This window comes from Maniola jurtina, chromosome 5 (assembly GCF_905333055.1).
Source record: "Maniola jurtina chromosome 5, ilManJurt1.1, whole genome shotgun sequence".
In the NCBI taxonomy this organism is placed as follows: domain Eukaryota; kingdom Metazoa; phylum Arthropoda; class Insecta; order Lepidoptera; family Nymphalidae; genus Maniola; species Maniola jurtina.
Genome location: NC_060033.1, coordinates 14,426,305 through 14,452,828, shown reverse-complemented (window position 1 = coordinate 14,452,828; position 26,524 = coordinate 14,426,305). Strand labels below are relative to the sequence as shown.

At 38.0% G+C, this 26,524-nt stretch overlaps 2 protein-coding genes and 1 long non-coding RNA gene across 3 annotated transcripts in view; 2 read left to right on the top strand and 1 right to left on the bottom strand.

Moving 5' to 3' along the window:
- Positions 1-6,308, top strand: part of LOC123865102 (myrosinase 1-like) — a 9,331-nt gene extending 3,023 nt beyond the window's left edge. The window contains exons 4-11 of the mRNA XM_045905950.1: positions 206-372; positions 1,112-1,366; positions 1,736-1,824; positions 2,835-2,982; positions 3,322-3,485; positions 4,409-4,561; positions 4,865-4,956; positions 6,029-6,308. Coding sequence (XP_045761906.1) covers positions 206-372; positions 1,112-1,366; positions 1,736-1,824; positions 2,835-2,982; positions 3,322-3,485; positions 4,409-4,561; positions 4,865-4,956; positions 6,029-6,167 — 1,207 coding nt within the window. The 3' untranslated portion in view covers positions 6,168-6,308. The remainder of the gene's footprint in view (positions 1-205; positions 373-1,111; positions 1,367-1,735; positions 1,825-2,834; positions 2,983-3,321; positions 3,486-4,408; positions 4,562-4,864; positions 4,957-6,028) is intronic.
- Positions 1,018-17,088, bottom strand: LOC123865105. Its single transcript, XR_006795899.1, has 3 exons — positions 17,026-17,088; positions 16,813-16,814; positions 1,018-1,028 (listed from the first exon to the last, which is right to left on the bottom strand). It is a non-coding gene; the product is annotated as an uncharacterized LOC123865105 (long non-coding RNA).
- On the top strand, positions 11,282-26,524 carry LOC123865078 (myrosinase 1-like). The gene is made up of 11 exons (XM_045905918.1): positions 11,282-11,362; positions 19,554-19,660; positions 20,121-20,268; positions 21,378-21,544; positions 22,091-22,351; positions 23,092-23,180; positions 23,573-23,720; positions 23,900-24,063; positions 24,518-24,670; positions 25,311-25,402; positions 26,265-26,524. The coding sequence occupies exons 1-11, from the start codon at positions 11,334-11,336 to the stop codon at positions 26,509-26,511; spliced, it is 1,605 nt and encodes a 534-aa protein (XP_045761874.1). The 5' UTR covers positions 11,282-11,333; the 3' UTR covers positions 26,512-26,524.

Here is a 26,524-nt window from a genome sequence, read left to right as displayed (position 1 = left end):
GAAGACAATATGAATGATAACTCAGCTAATTGTGGTGACTCAACTCAAGTCTCCCCCGTCTTAAAAGCTAGTTGTATAACAATAATGTGGCATGTGTGATCAGGCCCTGTAGTAGTGGCTGGTGGTGGCTCAATTATGTTGATGATGATGATTAATTTGGAGCAGTAGTCGAAATCGTCACAGTAGTTTGTATCTAAATTTTCAGATTTTCATTGAACTGGGCTCGAATATTACCTTCAGGTTTCACCAACGAAATAAACGAAGCTGGTGTCAAATACTACAGCGACCTCATCGACGCCCTCCTCGCTGAGGGCATTGAACCAGTTGTTACTATTTACCATTGGGAACTACCGGTGAAGATTTTAGATCTTGGTAAGAATATTATATTATAAAAAGTCCTGACCGGTTGATATATCAACGCACCGCCTAAACCGCTGGAGTAAAATACATGTGACAGTACCTACCATAGATTTCTTTTATAACATAGGTACCCACTAAGAACGGATTTTTGGAAATTCAACCCCGAATTAATCGAAGATTATGTAAATGACAAAAAAGCATGGATTTGACTCGCCCCAGCAATACGCAGGGCTGCGATTGCTTGTATATTACTGCAAATTGAACACTTGAAAAGAGCAACCGCCGAGTTTCTTGCTGGTTCTTCTCGATAAGAACGACATTCCGAACCAGTGCTAGATTATTTTGACGATTCAAAAGTACTTGTAAAAGTTAAATTGAATAAAAATATTTTGAATTTGAATTCAGGGTTTTCGGAAATTCGAACCCCAGGGGCGTTAAATAGAAGTTTGTATGAGAGTCCATCATTTTACCAGTTATATCTATGAAATTTGGTATTTGGGTTTTCGGGTAACAATGAAGAACTACGTTTTCAGGATTTTTGGAAATTACACCCCCTCACTGATTTTCAAAAATGCTAACCGAACGCAGCTGGGGCGGGTCAGCTAGTCGATAACATGGAAATAAAGCACTAATTTTAAAATTAAATTTTAAATACCTACTTGCATTTTCTTTTGTAATGTGTTCCTTTTCATGTTTTTGTGTGCAATAAACATTATTTCCATCTATCCATCTATCTATCTACATTTTTCAGGAGGTTGGACAAACCCTCTCATCGTAAATTGGTTTGGGGACTACGCCAGAGTAGTCTATTCTCTTTACGCTGACCGTGTTAAAACCTGGCTGACTATCAACGAACCTGTGGCGATGTGCGATCTGTTTTACAATCTCGGCTTCTTTGGAATTAAAGAGCAAGTGTTTGGACCTTTTTTGTGCAATAAGTATGTATTACTGGCACACGCTAAAGCCTATAGGATATTTGATGAGGAATTCAGACCAAAGTATACAGGTTAGTTTCCAGATTGATCAATTTTCTTGTTTTCTATTTGTCTGTCTATCGTGTCTGTCAGGGCCCGTCAAGGAAATTAAAACCTAGGGGTAATTCCCAGTTTCCGTTGACCTAGAATCGTGCAAGTAACAATGTCTTATAGCACAAGTAAACAGAAAAGTCAGACAACCGTTGTTATTACATCACAAAAAAATAAAAATATGGTATTTCTTGTTCGACGGTACGGAACCCTACGTGTGCGAGTCGACTCGCTCTTGACCAGCTTTTTTCGGAATAATTCGAATAACAGCTGAAAATGAATGTAATGAATGAATGTAAATCATGTTTTTATTAAATTGAGAAAACAATATTAAGTATATAATTTCGCAGCTCGAATCTCGTTGGCAAATAACGGTTTGTGGATAGAACCTGCAACTCCTAATGACACGGCGCTGGCCGAACTTGGGATGCAGCATCAGGTAATAATACTTAATTAGGTGCCTACTGTCTTGCATAAAATAGAAATGGACTAAAATGTCCATTATATACTGAACTAGATGATGCCCGCGACTTCGTCCGCGTGGATTAAGGTTTTTGGAAATCCCGCGGGAACTCTTTGATTTTCCGGGATAAAAAGTACCCTATGTGCTAATCCTGGTTATCATCTATCTCCATTCCAAATTTCAGCCAAATCCGTCCAGTAGTTTTTTCGTGAAGGAGTAACAAACATACACACACACACACACACACACACACACACATACAAACTTTCGCCTTTATAATATTAAGTGTGATGTAACCAGAACGCTAGCAAAAACGAAACAGTGATAGTACTGATGATTACTGATAAAGATACCATAAAAGAAAAAACTCTGACTGACGCTGGAGATCAACGAACTTTCCGTAATTTAGGTCTTGAATTGCGAATTGTAATTCGGTAAATCTTGCGTCTACTGAATAGATATCATAAAAAAAAAACTATGAAAAAAATTCAGATTTTTTTTTTCATAGTTTTTTTATGATAAAACATCAGACTGCCGCTAGAGGTCATGAACGTTCCGTTGATAGGTCACTCGAAGTCAATGCCACGTCGTAGGTGGGGCATTGACCCGAGTTTTGCACGCTATACAATGCGATTTTGAAAAATATCAAATCACTAAAAGTACAAGATAAGGCAAATGGTTATTGGCATTGGATTGTGTTAAGGTAGTAATAGTAAAGCTCAGTTAGTTTTGCTAGCGTTCTGGATAAACTCTGTGTAAATGTACCTATTAAAATAATATGTATAATAAGCTTTTTATTACATTTTTGTTTTGGGGGCGCCTGGTCGTAACATAAAATCGTCGTAACATAATGTAGAAACATTCTTAAAGCAATTGTTGAAGGTGCAAATTCCGTTAAAACAGGATGAACATTGGACAGTGGACACATATTTTTTATTAAGACAATAATGTTTTAAATAAGACCTTCATACCTGTTCTTTTTTCAGTTGGGCAGGTTTTCTCATCCAATATTCTCAAAGGAGGGTGGCTGGCCGCCTGCTATCGAAAAAGTCATGTTAGAAGTTAGTCTTGCTGAAGGTTACAAAGAATCAAGGTTGCCCGCGTTTACTGAGGATGAGATAGAATTTATGAAAGGTAATTCATAGTATAAATAATGATTCATAGTACTAGTTCCACAGATTCCACGAGCACACTTCGTCCGTGTGGATTTAGATTTTCAAAAATCCCGTGGGAACTCTTTAATTTTTCTGTATAAAAAGTAACCTATGTCCCGGTCTTTAACTATATCCAATATCCATGCAAAAAAAATCACGTCAATCCATAGCTCCGTTGCGACGTGATTGAAGGACAAACCAACAAACCAATAAACAAACCATAAACAAACACAACCATCCAGTATATGCCAGTTTTTCTCTCTCCCTGTACACTATTATTTACCTGTCAATTATAATCAAACAAAACATTAATTTACAGGCACTGCAGATTTCTACGGAATGAACCATTATACGACTTACTTGCTAAGGCCATCTAAGCCCGAAGATGAGCCTGGTATCTGGTTTTTCACTGGATCACCAGAGTTGCAAGCGACCGTCATTCATCCACCGGGTACTACTTATGGTGCTTCCCCCTTAAATCCGGTAATTTTCATGTCTTTGTAGGGTCACCTGAAGGGTGCAAATGGACCTTATTATCGTCTGTCCATCCGTGTGACTGTCAGCGGGCTGTATCTCATGAACTGGAATAGGCAGAGCTGAAATGTACCTACATAATGAATAGAATATAATAGATTTTAAAATAGAACAGATTTTTATTCAAGTAGACTCTTACAAGTGCTTTAGAATCGTCAAAATAATTTACCACTGGTCCGGAATGCCGTTCCTACCGAGAGGAACTAGCAAGAAACTCGGATGTGTATTTCTATTGCCGCTATAACAGTAAAAATAAAAAAATCAAGATGGGCAATTTGAAATAACGCTAAGATTTTTTTAAATCTTAAAAAATGCCTGCTTATATCTTGTATGATGGTAAGAATCCCTTCGTATACGATTATGACTCGCGCTAGACTATTTTTTACTTTAATTTCAAATATCTTTATTTCATGTAGGCCATTTTGTGGCGCCTATGATAAGCTAAGACTCTACCTCGAAAGGCAGTCTTCAGAGCTGAGAAGCTAACAAGCTTTTCCTATAATTCTTTTTCAAACACAAAAATGTTACACCATGACAAACCTCGATGACAAAATCACGTCAATATCGGAGACCCATATTTTTTTTTTTAACCCCCGACCCAAAAGGAGGGGTGTTATAACTTTGACGTGTGGTATCTGTGTATCTGGGTATCTGTCTGTGGCATCGTAGCTCCTAAACGAATGAACCGATTTTAATTTAGTTTTTTTTTGTTTGAAAGATAGCTTGATTGAGAGTGTTCCTAGCTATAAACCAAGAAAATCTGTTCAGCGGTTTGAAAGTTATCAGCTCTTTTCTAGTTATTACTGTAACCTTCACTTGTCGGGGGTGTTATAAATTTTTAATTTACTCTGGTTTATCAATCTCTTTTTAAGGTCTATCCAGTAGGCATTCGTAAATTGATGGCGTGGGTGAAACAACAATATGGTGACATGGATATCTTCATCACGGAGAACGGATTCTCAACCAGCGGATACGAACTGACTGATAACGATCGAGTCAACTTTATACGGGAGTATTTAGAACAAGTAAGTTCTTCAGTTGAAATATATTATTATATAGTAATTACTTTATTTGTATGACGTAATACTCAGTTATACAGAGCTTAATTTTTTTAACTAAATTATTTAATTATCTAAAAAATAATTTTACTTTATATTGTTGTAGAAGGCTTTTTAGCGTAGGGTTATACATATATACGATATACGATGATGATCATAATAACATTATGAAGATTAATTTTGTTTTGCGAATGTAGGAAATATGTATGCAAGAGGCTGACCTATCCTCTTGTATACTAACTTTGAATGAATTGAAATTTTGCTGCTCAGGTGCTGCTTTCTATGGAAGTGGACAATGTGAGCGTGATAGGATACACAGTATGGTCCCTCACTGACAACTTCGAGTGGCTGGACGGGTACACGTAAGTCCAGCAAATGCCCAAGATCCTATTGACACATAATCTGAATATATAAAAGGAAAAGGTGACTGACTGAATGACTGACCTATCAACGCTCAGCTCAAACTACTGTGGCATGCAGATAGCTATAAATGACGAAGACATCCGCTAAGAAAGGATTTCAGAAAATTCAATCATGAAGGGAGTAAAATAGTTCGAAGAACTGATAGACGTTTGGGTCTCAAGGTGCTAGAATGGGCACCTCACACCGGAAAGCGCAGCGTTGGAAAACTCCACTAGGTGGGCAGACGACATCAAACAAGTCCCATGCGACTTATTTGATGTTTGCCGCTGGATTCAGGCAGCGCAAGACCGTGGGATGAGGAAGTAATTACAAGAGACCTGTGTCCAGCAGAGGACGTCTATCAGTTGAATGATCAAGGGGATAAAATAGGGGGTTGATATTTGTGTAGTTCACGTGGACGAAGTCGCAGGCAAGCTAGTAATTAACAGCAAGTTGGTAAAATATTAAAAAAAGAGAGGCTGCCTGATAAATAATTATATACTAGAGGATGCCCGCGACTTCATCCGCGTGGATTTAGATTTTTGTAGATCCCGTGGGAACTGTTTGATTTTCCGGAATAAAAAGTTGCCAATTTCGATTACAAGGGACGTAAGCTACTTCGGTACCAAATTTCATACAAATCGGTTAAGTGGATGGGTCTTTAGGAATCTCGCGGGAACTCTTTGATTTTCGGGGATAAAAAGTAGGATATAAGCTAACCCTGTACCAAATTTCGTCAGAATCGGTTACACTGTTGGGCCGTCAAAGGTAGCAGACAGGCAGACAGATTGACAGACACACTTTCACATTTATAATATTAGTATGGATCAACGTTAAGCTCATCGCACTAACTCTAGAAACTTGCAGAAAACTTATATATATATATTATGCAAACATATTATCATAATTCCTCCACAACGTGGTCAACCTTAAGAAAGGATTTGTATTTGTAGGATATTTTAAATTGGCAAAGTTAAAACAAGCGAATCGTACATAAAAATTGGCCAACTTAGTTTAATCTTTTTTTTTCAGGCTTAAATTCGGTCTGTACGAAATAGACTTTAATCATCCAAATCGCACAAGAACCCCGCGTTTGTCGGCGAACTACTACGCTTGTGTTATCGCGGGGCGATCGCTTGACGTTCAGGATTCTTGCTACTACAAGAACTAGGCCTTCCAGAAAACCTGTTGCTACAAGCTGTTGCTGCGCAGAAAAGGGACAATACTCGGGGTACATTTTTGTCCGTCAAAATAAATATTTTTGTTATCATTTAAAAAAATGAATATTTTTAAATTTACCGTCGATGACAAGAGGTCTATTTTGCACAATAGTACATAGACAGTATAATTATAAGGATAGAAATATGTAAGGATTTATTTCAACTTGTTTTACGTAGGTTCATGCAAATAAATTAATTTTATCTTAATCTTTTATCTTTATCTTTATCTTTAAAATGCAGTGCTGCGCTAGAGATAATTGGATTAAGATTCAGAGGCGGACTAAAGAGTGGGGCGGAGAGGATGGTCCGCCTAGGTACAGTACTTTTACGATCTATAATTCTATACCTAAGGGCTTCGGATTTAATAATTCTTCTTCTTTACATATTACAAAAATAAAAATTAGTTTCTGTAGAATGGGGGGACATTTTTTGACATAATTTTCCCCTCTGACAGACGGACGGATGGACAGACGGACGGAGAAAGCCGCATCATATGAGTACCATTTTTACCAATTTGGTACGGAACCCGTACAGGCGATTTTTTGGCTACCTAGCGTGAAATGTAGGAACATGATATATTTTGACGTCAGCCAGTGACGTCGAAGCCTCGTCGTTTTGTTACAATTAGCCCTAATTCGCACGAGCGTTAAAAAATGTTGCGTTAAAACTCGGCGTTGCGCTGAAAATACAATGCATTTGTTCTATTTGAACGCTTTTTTAATGGATGTTAAAAAAGCTCTCGTGCGAATGAGGCCTTACCCTACCACCTATTATACCTGTCGTGAACTGTGACGGGGGCCTCATGTGCCTACTGACGCCGCCCTATCAGCTTGTCAGACGCTGTAATAAGATCAATATCGTCCACTGACCTCTCTACACAAGAAAATCAGTTTAAGTAGCTTTCTAAGGAATTAAAACTTGTTCAAACTTGGATTTTCCCAACAAGTCTTCTTAAAACAAATTTCTACAAACTTATTATAATAATAATTCAAGCTTGGGATTTCCCACAGTGCATAATATTGCAAGCATCTTTCGACCGACTACGGAAAGGTCAAAGCTCTATCGCTATAATGTCTCGGCCACACTAACGGTCAACAACGCGATGTTCAACGGCGTTTCCCGTTGAACGTAGATGTTGCCACGATCAACGTACAACAGCATTCATAATGCCGTTTGACGTTAAATGATTTTTAACTCCAATTCAATTGGCATTGAAAAAAATAATTAGACGTTAACTGCTCAAGTGTGGCCACTCAGTTTAACGCGTTGACTATCGCGGTAATTATGGCGTTGTTGGGCATTAATGTTAACAGGCAGCAGCACAAGGAAAAACGGAACCTTTATAGGATCACTTTGTTGTCCGTCCGTCCGTCCGTCGTCGTGTCTATCAAGAAAACCTATAGGGTACTTCCCGTTGACCTAGAATCATGGGCAGGTAGGTAGGTCTTATAGCACAAGTACAGGAATAAATCTGAAAACCGCGAATTCATGGTTACATCATTAAAAAAAATTAAAATGTGTTTCAATTTTCAAAGTAAGATAACTATACCAAGTGGGGTATCATAATATGAAAGTGCTTTACCTGTACATTTTAAAACAGATTTTTATTTATATTAAAGTATAATACATAGTTTTTGATTTATCGTACAAAATGTCGGAAAAAATACCCGAGTACGGAACCCTCAGTGCGCGAGTCTGACTCGCACTTGGCCGGTTTTTTTTGTCGCCTTATCGGCTGTTTCTTATTTGCCAAACTACTAATTACACTCAATTGCTAAACTACTCATTAGACTTAATTGCTAAACTACTCATTAGGTTTTGATAAATAAGGTATCGATAAATAATAATGCTTTGTTTCGATCCTCAGCGTCTTAAAAGGCTACTAACTATAATTTTATTCCTGTGACTTTGTTCGTCTGAGATTTTTCGACGGTTTTGGTATTTCTCAAAAGAGTAGGTAAGTACCTTTTTTCTCTCAGTAGTATTCTTTCAACTGCCTCTGGAGTTACAAATAGAATATACTATGGGAATTAATTATACTTATGATAACCGGACCAAGAGATATAAACTAATAAGCGGAATTCAACTTGTTAATGAACGGAATTCTCAACGTTTTACTTTTCATTACTAGATGGATAGGTAAGTAATTGATCAATTGGTAATTTTTATTTTTTCCAAATTAACGCAAACTAGGTCATTAGTATTCGTTCGTTGTCAGTAGTGGGTCGAGATGGGTTGAATGATGATGATGAGTATATAATCCATACTAATATAATGCGAAAGTGTGTCTGTCTGTCTGTCAGTCTGTCTGTCTGTCTGTCTGCTACCTTTTCACGGCCCAACAGTTTAACCGATTCTGACAAAATTTGGTACAAAGTTAGCTTATATCCCGGGGACGGACATAGGCTACTATTTATCCCAGAAAATCAAACAGTTACCGAGGGATTCCTAAAGCCCCATCCGCTTAACCGAAATGTATGATATTTGGTACCGAGGTAGCTTGCGTCCCTGTAATTGACATTGGCAACTTTTTATCCTGGAAAATCAAACAGTTCCCACGGGATCTTAAAAAACCTAAATCCACGCAGACGAAGTCGCGGGCATCAGCTAGTGAGTTCATATTTTGTTACCAAGCTCGATATATTTAACTCAATATTTAAACTTTTTTGTTCACTTATTTTAAGTACCTACCTACCTACTTACATTTTATATCCGCTTATAATTACGAGGCATTTCTTAAAAATAGGATTTAATAGTAATTTATTAGAATTAGCATTTAATAGATACTATACAAGTGTGTCTAATCACCATCTAATCACTCACAGCCAATGACACGATTGGAAAGTTCATTCAATTGCAAATCCTAATTTTCACTCGGATCGGATGAGTGCGGAACCGCTCTTTTGAATATTTTAGGCTTTTTTATGCGTTTTATGATTTGTATACGCAATGCAAATGCATATTATAAACTATTCCGATACCTATTTATCACAATAGTTATAGTGTGCGCGAATATCTAGAACTTGTAGAATTATTATGATTGGCCATATACTGCTAAACGCGCGGAAGGAATGCCAGTTTGCAATTATAAATTGGTTGGGCTACCTTCAGTCCAAGATTCCGTACTTGCATGTCACAATATGCGGGGTTGAAGAGAGTAACGACACCCCACTCCATGACATTGACGAAAAAAAAACATCTCCATTTTTAACCGACTTCCAAAAAAGGAGAAGGTTCTCAATTCGTCGAAATCTTTTTTTTTAATGTATGTTCCCCGATTACTCAAAGACCCCTGAACCGATTTGGAATTTTATTTTTTGTTTGAAAGGGTATACTGTGCAGGTGGTCCGATATAAATTTGGTGAAGATCTGATGAATATCTTCGGAGATAGAGAACAGAACTCCTCAATGGATAAGAGCAAATTGCTCGCGATGAGTCTAATAACTTAGTAAACAGTAGGATTTTAACTGGGCCTAGCATATTATAGTACAATGGGGCCACTAAAAATTGTAAAATAAAAAATGTTTCAAAAGAAAAATAAAACCGACTTCAAAAACCACAAACACTAAAAAGTAAAAAATATTTTTTGTTTAGCTACATTTGTAATGTATAATAGCTAGGTATGAAGTCGGGCGAGTTTCACTCTTGGATTTCTAATTTGTTTTAATATGCTCGCTCGACTTCATACCTAGGTACATTACACGTGTAGCTAAACAAAACTTATTTTTTACTTTTTAGTGTTTGTGGTTTTTGAAGTCGGTTTTATTTTTCTTTTGAAAATTTTTTACGGTAGAGAAAGTACCCTGAAAAATATATTTTTAGGGTTCCGTACCTAAAAAAAAAGGAACCCTTACAAGACCACTTTGTTTTCTAATGCCTGTCATTAAGCTTCAGTTCCTTGTTGGATTAAAAAAAACCCTAAATCCACGCGTACGAAGTATGCGGATCGTCTAGTCAAGTTTTTTGGACCAAGTAAGTATCTAGGTATGACTGTTCAAATAAGTACATTAATTTCATCAAACTCAACTACAAAGTGGCAAACTGTTAGAACTTTTTATATTGTAGGTTCCTTAGATAACTTCGGGCGTTAATTAGGTATGACGCCCCCCTGTCTAGAATCTAACCGTAAATAGACGGATTTCGTTAACTATTATTGCATCAACTGTGTACAAGGTTAGAAATCTAACCTTGTACACAGTTGATGCAATAATACCTTTTTACCTTTTTTTTTTTTTTTTACCAGCTTTTGAAGACCTCTTCAAAAGCTGAACTGGAAAGGCCCAAGGTCTTAATACTTACTTATAAAAAGCGAGGCACATTAGATCTAGGTACCTACAATTCGACGAAGACGTAATTCCAAACATCTAGATATTTTTTTTTGTTTTTTTTGTTTTACTCGTAGGTAACGGTAAACTTACCGTACCTCAATTTTTAGGGTTCCGTACCTCAAAAGGAAAAACGGAACTCTTATACGATCACTTGTTGCCTGTCTGTCTGTCCCTCTGTCTGTCTGTCGTGTCTGTCAACAAAAACCTATAGGGTACGTTCCGATGACCTACAATAATGAAATTTGGCAGGTAGGTAGCTCTTATAGCTCAAGTAAAGGAAAAATCCGAAACCCGTGAATTTGTGGTTATATCACAAAAAAAATGTGTTCATGAACAAATAAAATTAGTATTTTCAATTTTCAAAGTAAGAATGGGGTCTAAAACAGATATTTATTTATTTTCATGCATATAATAGATTTGATTTATCGTGCAAAATATCGGAAATAATACCCGAGTATGGAACCACCGGTGCGCGAGTCTGACTCGCACTTGGCCGGTTTTTTGTTCTCGATACGACAACGGTATATATAAATCTGCCGCTCAGATTCTTACTAAAAATCTGTTTCGTGGCTCGTCGACAAAAGTTTTTTTTTTTTTTTTTATTCACTATCCACTATTTTTAGTATCCACTAAAATCTAGCCTTACACCTTACACTCACACGTCAGTCGAGCTGGCAATCAGATCTTACAATAATGAACGAGCCAACAACCGCCTGGATAAACCTTACCGCTTCACCACATATTATATAAACAAGCAATAAAACTGTTTAAATGTTGCAGTTATAACCATGTCGCCTCTATATGCAGTAGTTCTGTGGTAAGCAATATTATGCTAAGTTTGGTGTCACCGCCCGATATATTAACTAGGCAACACATGAAAAAAATAAGTGATCTTAAAATAAAAATTTATTAAAGTGCGAAAAAATATAAAATGAACATAATATGGAAATAGTTTTGTATCTTTTAGGAATATTTAACATAAAACTTAGGTAATATCATAATATATAATTGTATACAAACCAATATTAATTACCTACCTAATTAAGAAAAGGTATTAAGTATATATTACAAATAATAATACAGTTTACAAATAAATAGTGTGATTTTTAGTGAAATTATCATAATGCTAATAATATTTGTTTGAAGAAAACTGGACCAAGGTGGAAGTAATATCATAAAAGAGCAAGTAAGTTGACCGCAATTTAAATATAATTTACTAACTTGGTTCTGCGAAACCAAAGAAGATATTTTTGGAAATTATTATTTTAAACAAGTGTAAAGTGCAAAAAAAAACTAAATTAAAATCGGTTCATTAGTTTAGGATCTACGACGCCACAGACAGATACACAGATACACACGTCAAACTTATAACACCCCTCTTTTTGGGTCGGGGTTAATTGAACTCGTCTTTGACATATCTATAGCTATAGGTAGGAACCTCTTCTCTCTCATGGCCCCACCAACGTCTCGGTTATGTGAGCCGAATCGCGGAAGAGCCGGAAGATCAACCGGGTACTAACTCTTGGCGTGGTTCTCGGAGGACCCTTTTCGACTCCCTACAATACGAGTTCGCTACCTCTGTCCTTGTCCCTTTAGTCTTTCTCCCCTTTCTGGGGCAGACCGTACACAATCTTCACTTGAAAGAGTTCAGTTTAAGAAATTAGTCAGAATATCGACTACCTAGTAGTAGACTGGGTCCTCTTTTCAGAACTCTCACCGTTTTTCACAAATCCCTCTCGAGTGAATACAGGGCGGGTCAGCTTATTATATTCATATTAAAAAAACGGCCAAGTGCGAGTCAGTCTCGCGCACCGAGGGTTCCGTACTCGGATAATTTTTCCGACATTTTGCACGGTAAATCAAAAACTATTATGCATAAAAATTAATTTTAGGATATACAGATAACGCCCTTTCATATGATACCCCACTTGGTATAGTTATCTTACTTTGAAAATTGAAACACATTTTAATTTTTTTTAACGATGTAACCACAAATTCATGGTTTTCGGATTTATTCCTTTATATGTGCTATAAGATCTATACCTATCTGCCAAATTTCATGATTCTAGGTGAACGGGAAACTATAGGTTTTCTTGACAGACACGATGGACGGACAGACAGACAACAAAATGATCCTATAAGGGTTCCGTTTTTTCTTTTGAGGTACGGAACCCTAAAAAAAAAAACTATCTAATCTCTAGAGGCTTGGGCTTAAGTAATTCATATTAAAACCTTGAATCTAGGTAAATCTCTAGGTGTACTTGATCTTACATGGAGATTAAAACGTCCTATATCCTAGAGATGCAATTAAGAGGAGTCTCTCCGTCACTCGCTCCATACATACACACAATATTTTCGCTCTCATTTGAATACCAACCAATCAAATTCAATGGAATTTGTTGATACGGTTCTAAATAAATACGCTCTAAGACCTAGTTACTCAACGACGTACCTATTGTTTAGCTATTGACAGTGGTTGCTACGTTATATAGAGGACGCCCGCAACTTCGTCCGCGTGGATTTAGATTTTTATAGACCCCTAGGGAACTGTTTGATTTTCCGAGATAAAAAGTTGCCTATTTCGATTACAGGGACGCAAACTACTTCGGTACCAAACTTCATACTAATCGGTTAAGTGGATGAGTCTTTAGGAATCTTAAGCAACTCTTGAATTTTACAGGATAAAAAGTAGGCTATGTCCGTCCCCGGGATATAAGCTAACCCTGTACATCAATCGTCAGAATCGGTTACACTGGAGGGCCGTGAAAAGGTAGCAGACAGACAGATAGACAGACAGACAGACACACTTTCGCATTTTAATATTAGTATGGATGTTTTAATATAATGCTAACAATGTAAACCAAACGAACCTTCACAATTTTTACGTAATAAAGAGTTTTTAGCTAAACAGTAGTTCGCAATATAAGTAGAGTTTAAACTATAGTTACTTTTACGGAACTCTGACGAACCACAGACATAGATATTAGTTCCTAGAACGTGTCTACAAGATCACATCGTATTGGATCGGTTATTATTCAAATGAGGAACAAAACTACGTTTGTATGGAGTGAGTGACGGGGAGTCCCATGTTACTTGTTTCTCAGTTGCTACTCTTAGACAATTATACCATACCTACTAATAAGCAAAAGGTTATCGCAATACTGAGGTTATACCATAGAGCTTGTATTATCTATACTAATAAATAAAATTGGAGTGTCTGTCTGTAATTTCGAAATAACTACTTACCTAATATTAAGCTCATATGGTTATTTGAACGATACCAACACTGAATCATACGTTTTTAAAATTTTTGTCTGTCTGATTGTCTGTCTGTCTGTTTGAAAAGGCTAATCTTTGGAACGGCTGGACCGATTTTGACGGGGTTTTCACAGACAAGTAGAGAATTGACCAGGGAGTAACATAGGCTACTTTTTTAACCGACTTTCAAAAAGGGAGTTGTGTTTTTCTACCAATGTACACCGAAATCTCCGAGATTTCTGAACCGATTTGCGTCACTTCTTTTTTAATCGATAGAGGAACTTCGCGACATTGTTTCATAAAAAATTTGGAGTCCAACTCCTCAATCCTGATGCTGCAGGGGATCTGACCAATCCACGCGGGCGAAGCTGCGGGCATCAGCTAGTAATTAATATAAGGTAATCAAGAGGTTGACCTCAAATAAACTTGAGGAGCTGGTGTAGGCACAGGTGTTATTACGCCTTCGATTCCGAATCTCAAAAGGAAAAGAAACTTCTTATTAGGGTTCCGTACCTCAAAAGGAAAAACGGAACCTTTATAGGATCACTTTGTTGTCTGTCTGTCTGTCCGTCCATCCGTCGTGGTCGTTCTGAAGAACTTGAAAGGATCGATTTCTACCCGGCATCGTACTGGAACGCTAAATCGCCTAGCCGCTATATTGCCACTGCCGGGATTCGAACCCGGGACCTCCCACTTATAAGACCACAGCGCTCAACACTGCGCCACAGAGGTCGATGAAAACGAACAAAACGATACAAGATCAGTTTTTGCTCCCCTGTATATTTCGTTCCACTACATTATAAAGCCGGATTTATGATTGTATTTTTATTATTAGAAGCTTTTTAGGGTTCCGTACCCGAAGGGTGCCAACGGGACCATATTACTAAGACTCCGCTGTCCATCCATCCGTCCGTCCATCTGTCCGACTGTCTGTCAGCGGGCTGTATCTCGACCGTAATGCTCCGGCATATTAAAGGGAAACGCAGTTGATAAACGTGTTAATGGCCGTTAACCGTAGGTGTGGCCACACCCTAACGCGATAATTTTACAACGGCATTCACATTGCCGTTTGGCGTTGGTTGATATTAAACCCAATTCAATTTGCATTAGACGTTAACTGTTTAAGTGTGGTTCTCAGTTTAACACGTTGATCATAATTCAAGAGTGTTCTTTCTTTTACGATGGTACGGAGTTACGGACCCCTTCGTGTGCAAATCCGACTCGCACTTGACCGATTTTTATGAGGTTGTTCGTTCGTTTTTATTCGGCGAAATATTTTTCGGATACTTCCAATAAGGTAAAATTTTGCAGACACCTGTGGTTTTTACATGTCTGTCAATTTGGCTGACAATAAGTGATTATGATGGAGGTGGGCGGTGGTCATTGGACCTCTCTGACGGCTTATAGTGGGGACGTCGAATTTGGTCTCGTTTTCTTTGTTCTCGTGAGTAGGTAGGTACTTCCCAAAAAATAATTGATGACTTAAGCGTCTTAAATGGAAACTTATGTAGGTTAATTAGGACTTTGAATAAAAATCTTGACCTCACGGTACGTCCATAAAAATTATATTTAATATTATAAATGCGAAAGTGTGTCTGTCTGTGTGTCTGTCTGCTAGCTGAAATTTGGTACCTACTGACTTAGCTTAGATACATCCCGGGGACGCCCATAGACTCCTTTTCCTCCCAGAAAATCAACGAGTTCCCACGGATTTTAAAAAACTTAATCCACGCGGGCGAAATCGCAGGCATCGTCTAGTAATATTTAGTAAATAAAGTTTATTTAAATAATATGTAAAGCTTAAGGTAGAGTCAGTACTTTGTACCTACGTAACGTGAGCTGGACGGGACGAGAAGATTTCTTGAACTATAGTTCGCGACAGGTCAAGGTGGCAATCGCGTACTCTACATAAGTAGGTACTATTGTATAGTTACAAGTGTTTATTAAAAAATTATAACAAGTGACAAGTGAAGGTTATAGTAACTGAAAAAGAGCTGATAACTTTCAAACGGCTGAACCGATTTTCTTGGATTATAGCTAAGAACACTCTCGATCAAGCCACCTTTTAAACAAAAAAAACTAAATTAAAATCGGTTCAATAGTTTAGGAGCTACGATGCCACAGACAGATACACACGTCAAACTTATAACACCCCTCTTTTTGGGTCGGGGGTTAAACACGGATGGGACGGGAGGTTCTAATAATCCACTTACTCGTAGGTAGTTGAAATCCTCCCATCCCGTCTCGTCCGATACACGTTAAGTAGGTACCTATCTATACAATAGGTAACCTTTAATTTGAGTTGTTATCAAGAAAGAGTGGACGCTCGGTTCCACGTCAATCAGCAAGTGTGCGTTGCTCCTTATTTGGGTTTCACCGGCATTTTAACGTAATGGCGGACCCAAATTAATTTATGAAATGACTGTATTCGCAGTAAACGTTTAATAAACTTTAAACTTTATCCTTAACCTTGCTCATTTCAAGGTAAGTGTAGAATTGAGGTAACTAGAAGTTAAATAATATCCGCGACATTCTGAGTAAGAGCTCAATCACACAGGCTGCGTAAACGTTGCGTAAGCTTAGACGTAGCGCGTACCGTTGCGTTGTAATGTATGGAACTGTATGAAACATGGCATACCGCTTGCATGTCGTGAACGTTCACCTAGACGTAATGCGTGCAGTTACGTTTATGGGTTCGCACGTGTCACGTGTACGTGCTGCATACTCAATTGGTGTGAATCGGCCATAATGGGCCAAAATTACGTCAATATATCTGTAATCAGCACGAGTCTCCTTACTTAGCTACGTTATGGGCGTCGATTCTGATGTCTTTCTCTATACTAAATTTAGAAAGAAGAAAGAAAACTAGTTTATTTATCTTGTGAATAAAGTAAAACCGGTCAAGTATGAGTCAGACTCGCGCACCGAGGGTTCCGTACTCGGGTATTTTTCCGACATTTTGCACGATACTTTTAAACACGAAGAAAATAACTTTTATTATGTGCCTACTACTATTATCAAAAATCAAATAATAATAATGATCACTTCTTCGTAGCCAATAAAACGTGAGGTTATTATAATATTTAAACAAACAAATAAATTGATAATAAGCTTACTTACTCCCAATAACCGTTTACTTTTGTAATTCAAATTTCAAAGTACGACTACAAATGATAACACTCAAAATGCTGTTTATGATAATATTGTTACTTAAATAAGTACAATTTTTAGGGTTCCGTCCCAAAGGGTGCCAAGTGCCAACTGGACCATATTTTACTAAGCGTCTATAACTGACCGTCTATTATAGCCATAATTATAGGTATCAGTCTGTCTGTCAGCGGACTGTAGTCATTAACCGTAACATGTAGAGAGAATAATTTTTTACATAGTGAGTGTATTCCTATTTCTGCTATTAAGTATAACAAATAACAAGTGTAAATTAAAAATTTATAACACCCCCGACAAAGTATTTGAGTTTTCCAAAACATCATTTTCAAATAAATAATTATTATAGGCAACGTCCATCTTGACAGCTTGACATTTGTCAATTGACATAATATTATGAACCTAACGGTTATCTAACCTTCTTTTCTACAAGAAAACTAGAAAAGAGATGATAACTCTTAAACGGCTGAACCATTTTTTTTGGATTATAGCTAAGAACACTCTCGATCAAGCCACCTTTCAAACAAAAAAACTAAATTAAAATCGGTTCATTCGTTTAGGCGCTACGAGGCCACAGACAGATACACAGATACACAGATACACACGTCAAACTTATAACACCCCTCTTTTTGGGTCGGGGGTTAAAAATTTCAAAATGGTCGCCATGTTATGGGCAGGCAAATCAGCCCAGTAGTTTAGGCACTACGGTGGACCACACAGAATCTTTTATAATTTTACAACTTTATACGAAAAACATTGACCTAATGGATGTTACATCAAAATAAGTGGAGGTCTCCAAAAATTTTTTTTTGCTATTGTATCGAGTGGGGATGTCAAGGATATTTTGAGTTGTTAATAATAATTGATATGTTTTTATATGGTTTTTATAATGTTGACATTTTTGATCTTTATTTAACTATTATTTTATACTTTGCTTGTGTAAAGTCTATATGTATGTCTTTCTTTACTTAATATTTTAGTCTTGACTTTATTTGTATTTAATTTAATTCAATTTAAGGTAATATTCAAACACCAGTTATAGTGGTAAAATGTATAAGGCTCATCAGACATTATTCCAACACTTTGTACCTACATTTATTGAATAAATCATTGAATTTGAATTTGAATTTGAATTTGTCAAATGAAAGACGAAAAAATTCGGAGCTCATGTATTTAAATGTACCATACATTCAAATATACCAGGCGACAGAAAACCAATTTTTAACCGACTTCCAAAAAAGGAGGAGGTTCTCAATTCGTCGGAATCTTTTTTTTTTTTATTTTTTTTTTTTATTTTTTATGTATGTTCCCCGATTACTCAAAGCCCCCTGGACCGATTTGGAAATTTTTTTTTTTGTTTGAAAGGGTATACTGTGCAGATGGTCCCATATAAATTTGGTGAAGATCTGATGAATATCTTCGGAGATAGAGAACAGAACTCCTCAATGGATAGGAGCAAATAGCTCGCGATCAGTGTAATAGCTTAGTAAACAGTAGGGTTTTAACTGGGCATAGCATATTATAGTACAGTGGGGCCACTAAAAATTGTGAAATAAAAAATTTTCAAAAGAAAAATAAAACCGACTTCAAAACCACAAACACCAAAAAGTAAAAAATAACTTTTGTTTAGCTACACTTGTAATGTGCCTAGGTATGAAGTCGGGCGAGCTTCACTCTTGGATTTCTAATTTTGTTTCTATATGCTCGCTCGACTTCATACCTAGGCACATTACAAGTGTAGCTAAACAAAAGTTATTTTTTACTTTTTATATACTCTAATTTCAGCGTTTACTAAAACGATCGCAGTCGGGTTTTAGTTTTCAACTTTATCTTGTTGTCTCAAGGGACACAATTCAAGTAATTTTGCCTAGGGCGCCAATTTTGCTCGGGTCAGCGCTTATTTTAACCTTGGCATACGAATGATCATCAGTTAAATAAATTGGATCGTATATTTATTAAATAATAAATAAAAATAACCTTGCATCTTGCATTCAATTTTATTGCACAAAGGTCAAATAAAATGTTACCTGCATGTTGCCTAAAAATTGCGTAATCTTGCAACATTGCATTGCATCGGTAGCAAATATTATTTCCTGCACGAAATACCGTGGTGGTGACCCAGTAGTAGATTTCCAAGTTAGAATCCAAGAAAATCGGTTCAGCCGTTTGAAAATTGTCAGCTCTTTTCTAGTTACTGAAACCTTCACTTGTCTTGTAAATTAAATACAAAACAAATTTTAACACCTATGTGTGAAAGTATTTAATGAACTAGCGTATTGACATAAAAAAAAACGAAACGGGATTAATAATTTGTACTTACAAAGTTATGCAACAGTAGGTAAATACTTACGTTTGAAATTATCAAGCGTTATTCGCGTTCGCTGTGGAAATCACATGCATAAGCGAAACGCATCTGTCCTGCAAGATGACCTACGGTGAATAAGGTGTGTGGTGCCTAAGCCATCTATTAAAACTATTAATTCTTTGTAGCTATTTTGGGAAGTTAGGTTTTTGAAAGCGTGGCGTCTATCCCACTGCAGCATCTGTACTTTACCCTAATAATTTTGAAAATGTATTTGTTCCAGTGCTCTTATTGAAAGATCATGGGGGATCGATCAGAGTTTTCCTCCCTACTTCAAGTTCGGAGCGGCGACGGCTGCTTATCAAATCGAGGGCGGGTGGAATGCTGATGGTAGGTCACATTAGTTACGTTCTGAAAAGAGCCAGAAAATTTCAGATTTCTACCAATAGGTAGAAAGCTGAAATTTTCTGGCTATGGTTAATGAGATACAAACCGCTGACAGATAGATAGACGGACGGACGGACGGACGGACAGTGAAGTTTTAGTAATAGGGTCTCGTAAGCATCCTTCGGTTAAAACCCTAATAACAATAATAATTAATTAGAGCCTCGATGGTTCAACGTTTGAGGAGCGGACGGAATTTCAAACGGTCCGCGGCGGTTCAAAGTTCAAACCCCACCCGTTGCACTATAATTGTCGAACCCACTCCTGGCACAAGCTTTGGAGTATTAGTCATGATTATCATACCTAATTAATATTCTTTTAAATAAAAAGAAAAAAATATCAGCGTAGGTATACAAGGCACACGGTGACAAAGTGACTTAAATTTCTTACATTTTTTGATCTTCAGGCAAAGGTGAAAACATATGGGACAGATACGTCCATGAGTATCCCGAAGACATCAGGAATAATGAGACTGGCGACGTGGCTGCAGACTCCTACCACCAGTGGCGCGAAGACGTGAACGCTGCTATACAGATGGGACTCCAGACTTACAGGTCAGCAATTTGGCCAAGGATAGCTCAAACCTGACAATTCCCCTTTAATATTTTTAGGGTTCCGTACCTCAAAAGGAAAAACGGAACCCTTATAGGATCACTTTGTTGTCTGTCTGTCTGTCCGTCCGTCCGTCGTGTCTGTCAAGAAACCTACAGGGTACTTCCGGTTGACCTAGAATCATGAAATTTGGTAGGTAGGTAGGTTTTATAGCACAAGTAGGTACAGGAATAAATCTGAAAACCGCAAAGTGGTTACATTATTTAAAAAAAAAATTAAAATGTGTTTCAATTTTCAAAATAAGATAACTATACCAAGTGGGGTATCATAAGAAAGGGCTTTACCTGTACATCCTAAAACAGATTTTTATTTATGTTTATGTATAATAGTTTATAATTTATCGTGCAAAATGTTGGAAAAAATACCCAGAGTACGGAATCTTCAGTGCGTGAGTCTGACTCGCACTTGGCCGGTATTTTTTTAGATTTATAGACTAGCGCTTAGCTTCAGCCAGACCTGCTAGCAAGTGATGATGCAAACTAAAATGGAGTGCACTTGCCTAGAAGATGCCAATTCACTCTTGACTTGAAGGTACCCATGTTAAAAGTATAGGGGAAAACTGACACCGGAGGCGTTCCATATCCTAGTGGTTTGAACTAGAAACGAGGAGGCAAATCGCTTCTTATCTATGGGCCCGTGTTTCAGAACTGGTATCATAGGTAACTATGATACCAGTAGTAGTATGTGACCCACGGCACTTTAACACATATAATGTAATGCACATAGAATAAGTCAGTTCAGTATCATTAAAGCAAGCGAACCACCAACAAGTCTTTGATTGGGCCTCCAACATTACAATACCAGTTATACCATACCAGAACAACAGGGTCCTCTGTGCTACTACTATTATCTGCTGCGATCACCAATCCATCTTGCTGATTATGGGTAAACCCTCCCGTTGAGAGAGGCCGTTAGTAACAATATGCTGTTGATGGTGATGATGACTGTCTTCACAGCAATTGACAAAGCATTTATCCAAACGACTCGGCAAGGTGTTAATGAGACTTGAAGCATCTCCAGTTTCTATACAAAATATATTCTTATCTTTCAGATTCTCGATAAGTTGGGCTCGCATACTGCCCACTGGCTTCACCAACGAGTTCAACAAAGCTGGTGCCAAATATTACAGTGACCTCATCGACGCCCTCCTCGCTGCAGGCATAGAACCTATTGTCACAATCTATCATTGGGAATTGCCTGTGAAGATCCAAGATCTTGGTAAGACTTGACAGTTTTTAATTTTCACCAACAATATATTCGTGTACAATAAAGTGCCATTGAAACCTTGATAGCAGCTTTGTGTATTACCTATATTTGTGCCTGTTGGCGTGCAGACCTTGGGGCCGTAGCCGTGGAATAGAATAGAATATACTTTTATTTAAGTAATCTTTTACAAGTACTTTTAAATCGTCAAAATAATTTACCACTGGTTCGCAATGCCGTTCCTACCAAGAAGAACCAGCAAGAAACTCGACGGTCGCTCTTTTTATGTGGATTCTTCTTCTTCTGTCTGGGCTGGTTTCCGCACTTAAACGTTTCCGTCCGTTGTGCGTGCGTTGCCCCTCCCCGCCGAAGTCTGCACTCCAGCCATCTAAGCTCGCTCCAGAAGCCGAGTAGACCGCCCAGGTTGCCGAGGATTGATATTTGGCACAGATTGTATCTTGGAGACGGACATAGGATATTTTTAATCCCGGAACCTAAATCAAAGGTGGTATTATAGAGTTTGATTTCCAAGGATTTAACCAAATATTTATTATTCTTCAGGAGGCTGGACGAACCCCCTTATCGTAAAGTGGTTTGGAGACTATGCCAGAGTGGTCTACACCCTCTACGCTGATCGTGTTAAAACATGGCTGACTATCAATGAACCTGTTGCCATATGTGATTATTTCTATAATCTCGGACTGTTCGCTCCACGGATCAAGGAGCCAACATTCGCACCGTATCTGTGTAACAAATACATCATGCTGGCACACGCTAAAGCTTACAGGATTTATGAACACGAGTTCAGACGAACATTTCAAGGTTTTTTATTTATTTATTTACTAGCTGTGCCCGCGACTTCGTTCGCGTGAAATAGTGACTTTTCGGGGCGCGAGGCGTGTAGTACGTACCTACTCTGTAGTACGTTAAAAATGTTCGCCGTGACTCTTTAAATTGACATAACTTTTTTATTTATGAACCGATTGACATGAAATAAACACTAAATGTTAAGTGAAGCTTACTACAATATATTAGTAAAAACCGTATCTAAATCGAATAAGCCGTTTCTGATATTAGCGTGCACAAACACACAGACAAACAGACAAAAAAAAAATTAATTACAATTTCGGGTTCGGCATCGATATAATAACAACCCCTGCTACTTTTTTTATATATTTCCATTGTACAGACACCACTTTTCTACAATTTTATTATATGTATAGATATAGATTTGAATACAAGTCGCTCCTTGACTGCAAGCTCACCTGGTGGTAATTGATGATGCAGTCTAAGATGGAAGCGAGCAAAGCTGGAAATACGAATATTTAACCGATTTTGACGAAATATACACGGACAGCTTGCATCTTGGGGAGTGACATGGCTATTTTTGTCTTGGAAAATCAAAAAGTTCCCACGGGATTTTAACCTATATCTTCACGGGCGAAGTCGTGGGAATCATCTTGTATGTGATCATAATATTTAAGCGACCTCTATATTTGTCACAATGGAGTAGGTACGGACATTCCTCATCTTTTAGACAAATAATGAATTCTTGTTCGTAGGTAAAATTTCTCTCGCAAACAATGTGCTATGGATAGAACCTCTCCATCCGAATGACGAGGCTCTGGCAGAACTTGGAAGACAGTATCAGGTAAAAAAATTACTCTACATCTTTCATCATCATTGTCATCATCACGCACCTAGGCATCATTCTAGGCTTCTTTTAAGTCGCGCACTCACTAAGAAAGGATTTTTTAAACCTCTAAGAGGGTTGAATAAAAAAGAGATGAAAATTTGTTTGAAAATCCAACATTTTAAAAGTTATATGGATCCATCAAAAATATAATTTGGGCTTTCGGTTAAAAAATCGTCCAAGTGCGGGGCGGACTTGAAAATTAAAATATTTTTAATTTTCATTTTTAAGTTTATAAATTGCTCGCTTGGCTGCAATCAGGCCTATTCACTCTTGACTTGAAGGTACCCATATTAAAATTGAAAAGAAATCTGATGCCATATAATTAAAAAATAACTTTCTAATTTCAGACTGGCAGATACTCTCATCCAATATTCTCAAAGCAAGGAGGCTGGCCACCTTCCGTTGAAAAGTGGATGTTGGAACTGAGTTTAAAGCAAGGATACGCTGAATCTAGACTACCCCCATTTACTAGAGAGGAAAAAGAATTTATCCAAGGTGAAAAGTTATACAATATTAGCTTTTCCGCTTCTTCGTTCGCATTATTTAGGTTTTTTAAGATCCCATTGGAATTTGCAGTGTGTGTAAATTAACAAGTCCAACCTGAGCATGAAGCATACGATTCGCATTTCCAGCATTGCACAAAAACAGTTTAAATTAATTTGAAAATTTTCCAGGCACTGCAGATTTCTACGGGATAAACTTCTACACCACCAGTTTAATTAGACCAGCCAGGCGGGGAGACAAACCTGGTGTGTGGTTCATCGACGGATCTCCAGAGTTGAACGCTACTCTGGAAACTCCTCCGGATGCGTACTATGGGGGCTCACCCATTCTTCCGGTAAGTTTTCGTTTCTAATCATCATCATCATTATCACTTTAGTTTGGAGACTCGTTGAGGTCTGTTTCTCAGTTTAGTTCTTCGACGGATCCACAGTTAGGGTATCTCTGCGCCGAATAGCTTATTGCCTGTTGCCTCGTTATGAACCTTTTCCAATGTGACTTTTTTGGGATAATAATTCCGTGGGTTCCCGGTTATTCCATTCGACTAAGAGTTATTCGACTCGACTAAGAGTTCTATCTATTTCGATTCTTAGAATATTTTACGCTTCCTAAGTATTATCAGATTCTCTGAATGAGAATTAAAAAAATTATTATCAGGTATTAGTGATAACAGCCAGGACCGATGGATTGCCGAGTTATGGGGAAAGGACCTTTATATTCCACGTGGGACCCATCTGGTTACTGACTTATCAATAAATTAAAGATTAATAAAAATTGACCCTTGATTAAAGGTAGTCCCAGAGGGCATTCGCAAGGAGTTGCGGTGGCTGAAGCAGCAGTACGGCAACGTTGAGATCCTCATCACGGAGAACGGCTTCTCCACGCTCGAGCGCCAGCTGGACGATTACGACAGAGCTGATTTCATCAGGGAACATTTGGAACAAGTAAGCAGTTTTGTTTGCATAAGCAAGAAAACAGCTTACTTGAATTAGCAAGAGACAGTCTGTCGCAGAGTGGAGACTTTGTACCAGCAAGCGCAGTGTGGGACGATTTCCTGGACTAATGACCTTAAGGAGGTAGCGGAAAATGGGTGGGTGAGGAAGGCGGGGGAGGGGAGGGGCAAAAGACGCACAATAGTGCGTTTGTACGGAAACCAGTCCAGAAAGAAGAAGAAGAAGAAGGTGGAGGACCGTGTGTGGTGGCACGCTCTTGGGATGGTTACTACGACATACAGTCTCCCTCCCTAGGGAGGGAGACTGTATGTCGTAGTAACCATCCCAAGACTAGCTAGCTAGTCATTCCCTCATTTCTGAAGATCGTGGTCCTGGTGTTCTTGCAACCTCGTGCGGATTAATAGCCTCCATCAGAGCTTCTATCAGAGGCTAGTCTTGCAATATTGTGAAATTGGCACTTGGAATACCTCAGCTGGTCTGTCCATCTGCTTGGGATACACACTGAGAATATTTCAACTCTCTACCTATTGAGGTTCATAACCAACGGACGGACAGCGGAGGCTTAGTAATAATTGGATCCCGTTGGCACCCTTCGGTAACCTACAGAGCCCTAAAAACAAAATTCTTACAGGTACTGCTCTCCATCAAAGTGGACAATGTGAACGTGGTGGGGTACACGGTATGGTCTCTCATCGACAACTTCGAGTGGTTGGACGGATACAGGTGAGCATGTTGATGGCTATAGGTACATATTGAGGATGTCTGTACTCAGTAGGCCTGCTTTTCCATCACGAGTCCAAAACCAACAAGCAAAGAGCTTTGCTTGTTAGTTTCTCCTTCAATCACGCCACAACAGAGCAAAAAATAGAGTTGATTTTTTGCACGATTATAGTTGAATACCTAGAGAGTGACAGGTCACTTTTATCCCGCAAAATAATGAATTCCTACATGATTACCTAACCCATATTTCGCGGGCATCAGTCAGCAATAAAGTCTTACCCAGTCAATGAGGTCCCTTTATATACTTTAATCGCTTCGTTCTTTTGTTTTTGGGAGTTTATTCCCCAATCCAAAATATATAATGCGTTAATAAGGTAAATAAATAAATAAATAAATCTTTATTATCTGAACAGAACATTATTACAGACTTTGGTGTGAGGCCCTGCCTCCTGATGAAGTGAAAACTGTGTTTCAGGAGGCAGTGTCTTCCCATAATATAGTGTAGGTACAGCACAATATAATATAACCACTTATAATAATTAAATTAGGTTTAAATTGAAAACACGTAATTAAAGGTATACTTAATATTTAAAGATAGATAGTTACAATTCTAAGAGATTAGTGTGTGTGTGTGTGTGTTTGTATGTGTAATGTGTGTGTGTGTGTGTGTGTGTGTGTGTTTGTATGTGTAATGTGTGTGTGTGTGTGTGTGTGTGTGTGTGCGAGTTTGAGTGCGTTTGCGCGTGAAAAGAAGGTAAAAGAAGGCGCGTAGGTAGGTATATCTACATATTATAGTTCAAAAGAATGATAATAATTATTGATATAAATCAAAATATAAAGATGACAGTAATTTTATCATTTTCAGAACCAAATTCGGTCTCTACGAAATAGACTACAGTCACCCGAACCGCACAAGAATCCCGCGTGTCTCCGCACACTACTACGCGTGTGTGACCGCGAAGCGATCGCTGGACGTCGCGGATTCTTGCTACAACAAGAGCCACGCCGCGAGGATCCGCCGGAAGCAAGACAATGGCGGCAGTGTTGCAGCTCGAAGCGGACTGTTCCTAAACTTAGCCGTATTATTATTAAGTTTAGCATTAAGATTATAGTTATTTTAGTCAG

Excerpts from the sequence above, each read along its gene's own strand:
- LOC123865078 (XM_045905918.1), top strand. The coding sequence starts at position 11,334 with ATGTCGCCTCTATATGCAGTAGTTCTGTG. Across the intron at positions 24,671-25,310 it reads TCAGGGAACATTTGGAACAA|GTACTGCTCTCCATCAAAGT; the intron begins GTAAGCAGTTTT and ends AAATTCTTACAG. Across the intron at positions 25,403-26,264 it reads GAGTGGTTGGACGGATACAG|AACCAAATTCGGTCTCTACG; the intron begins GTGAGCATGTTG and ends TATCATTTTCAG.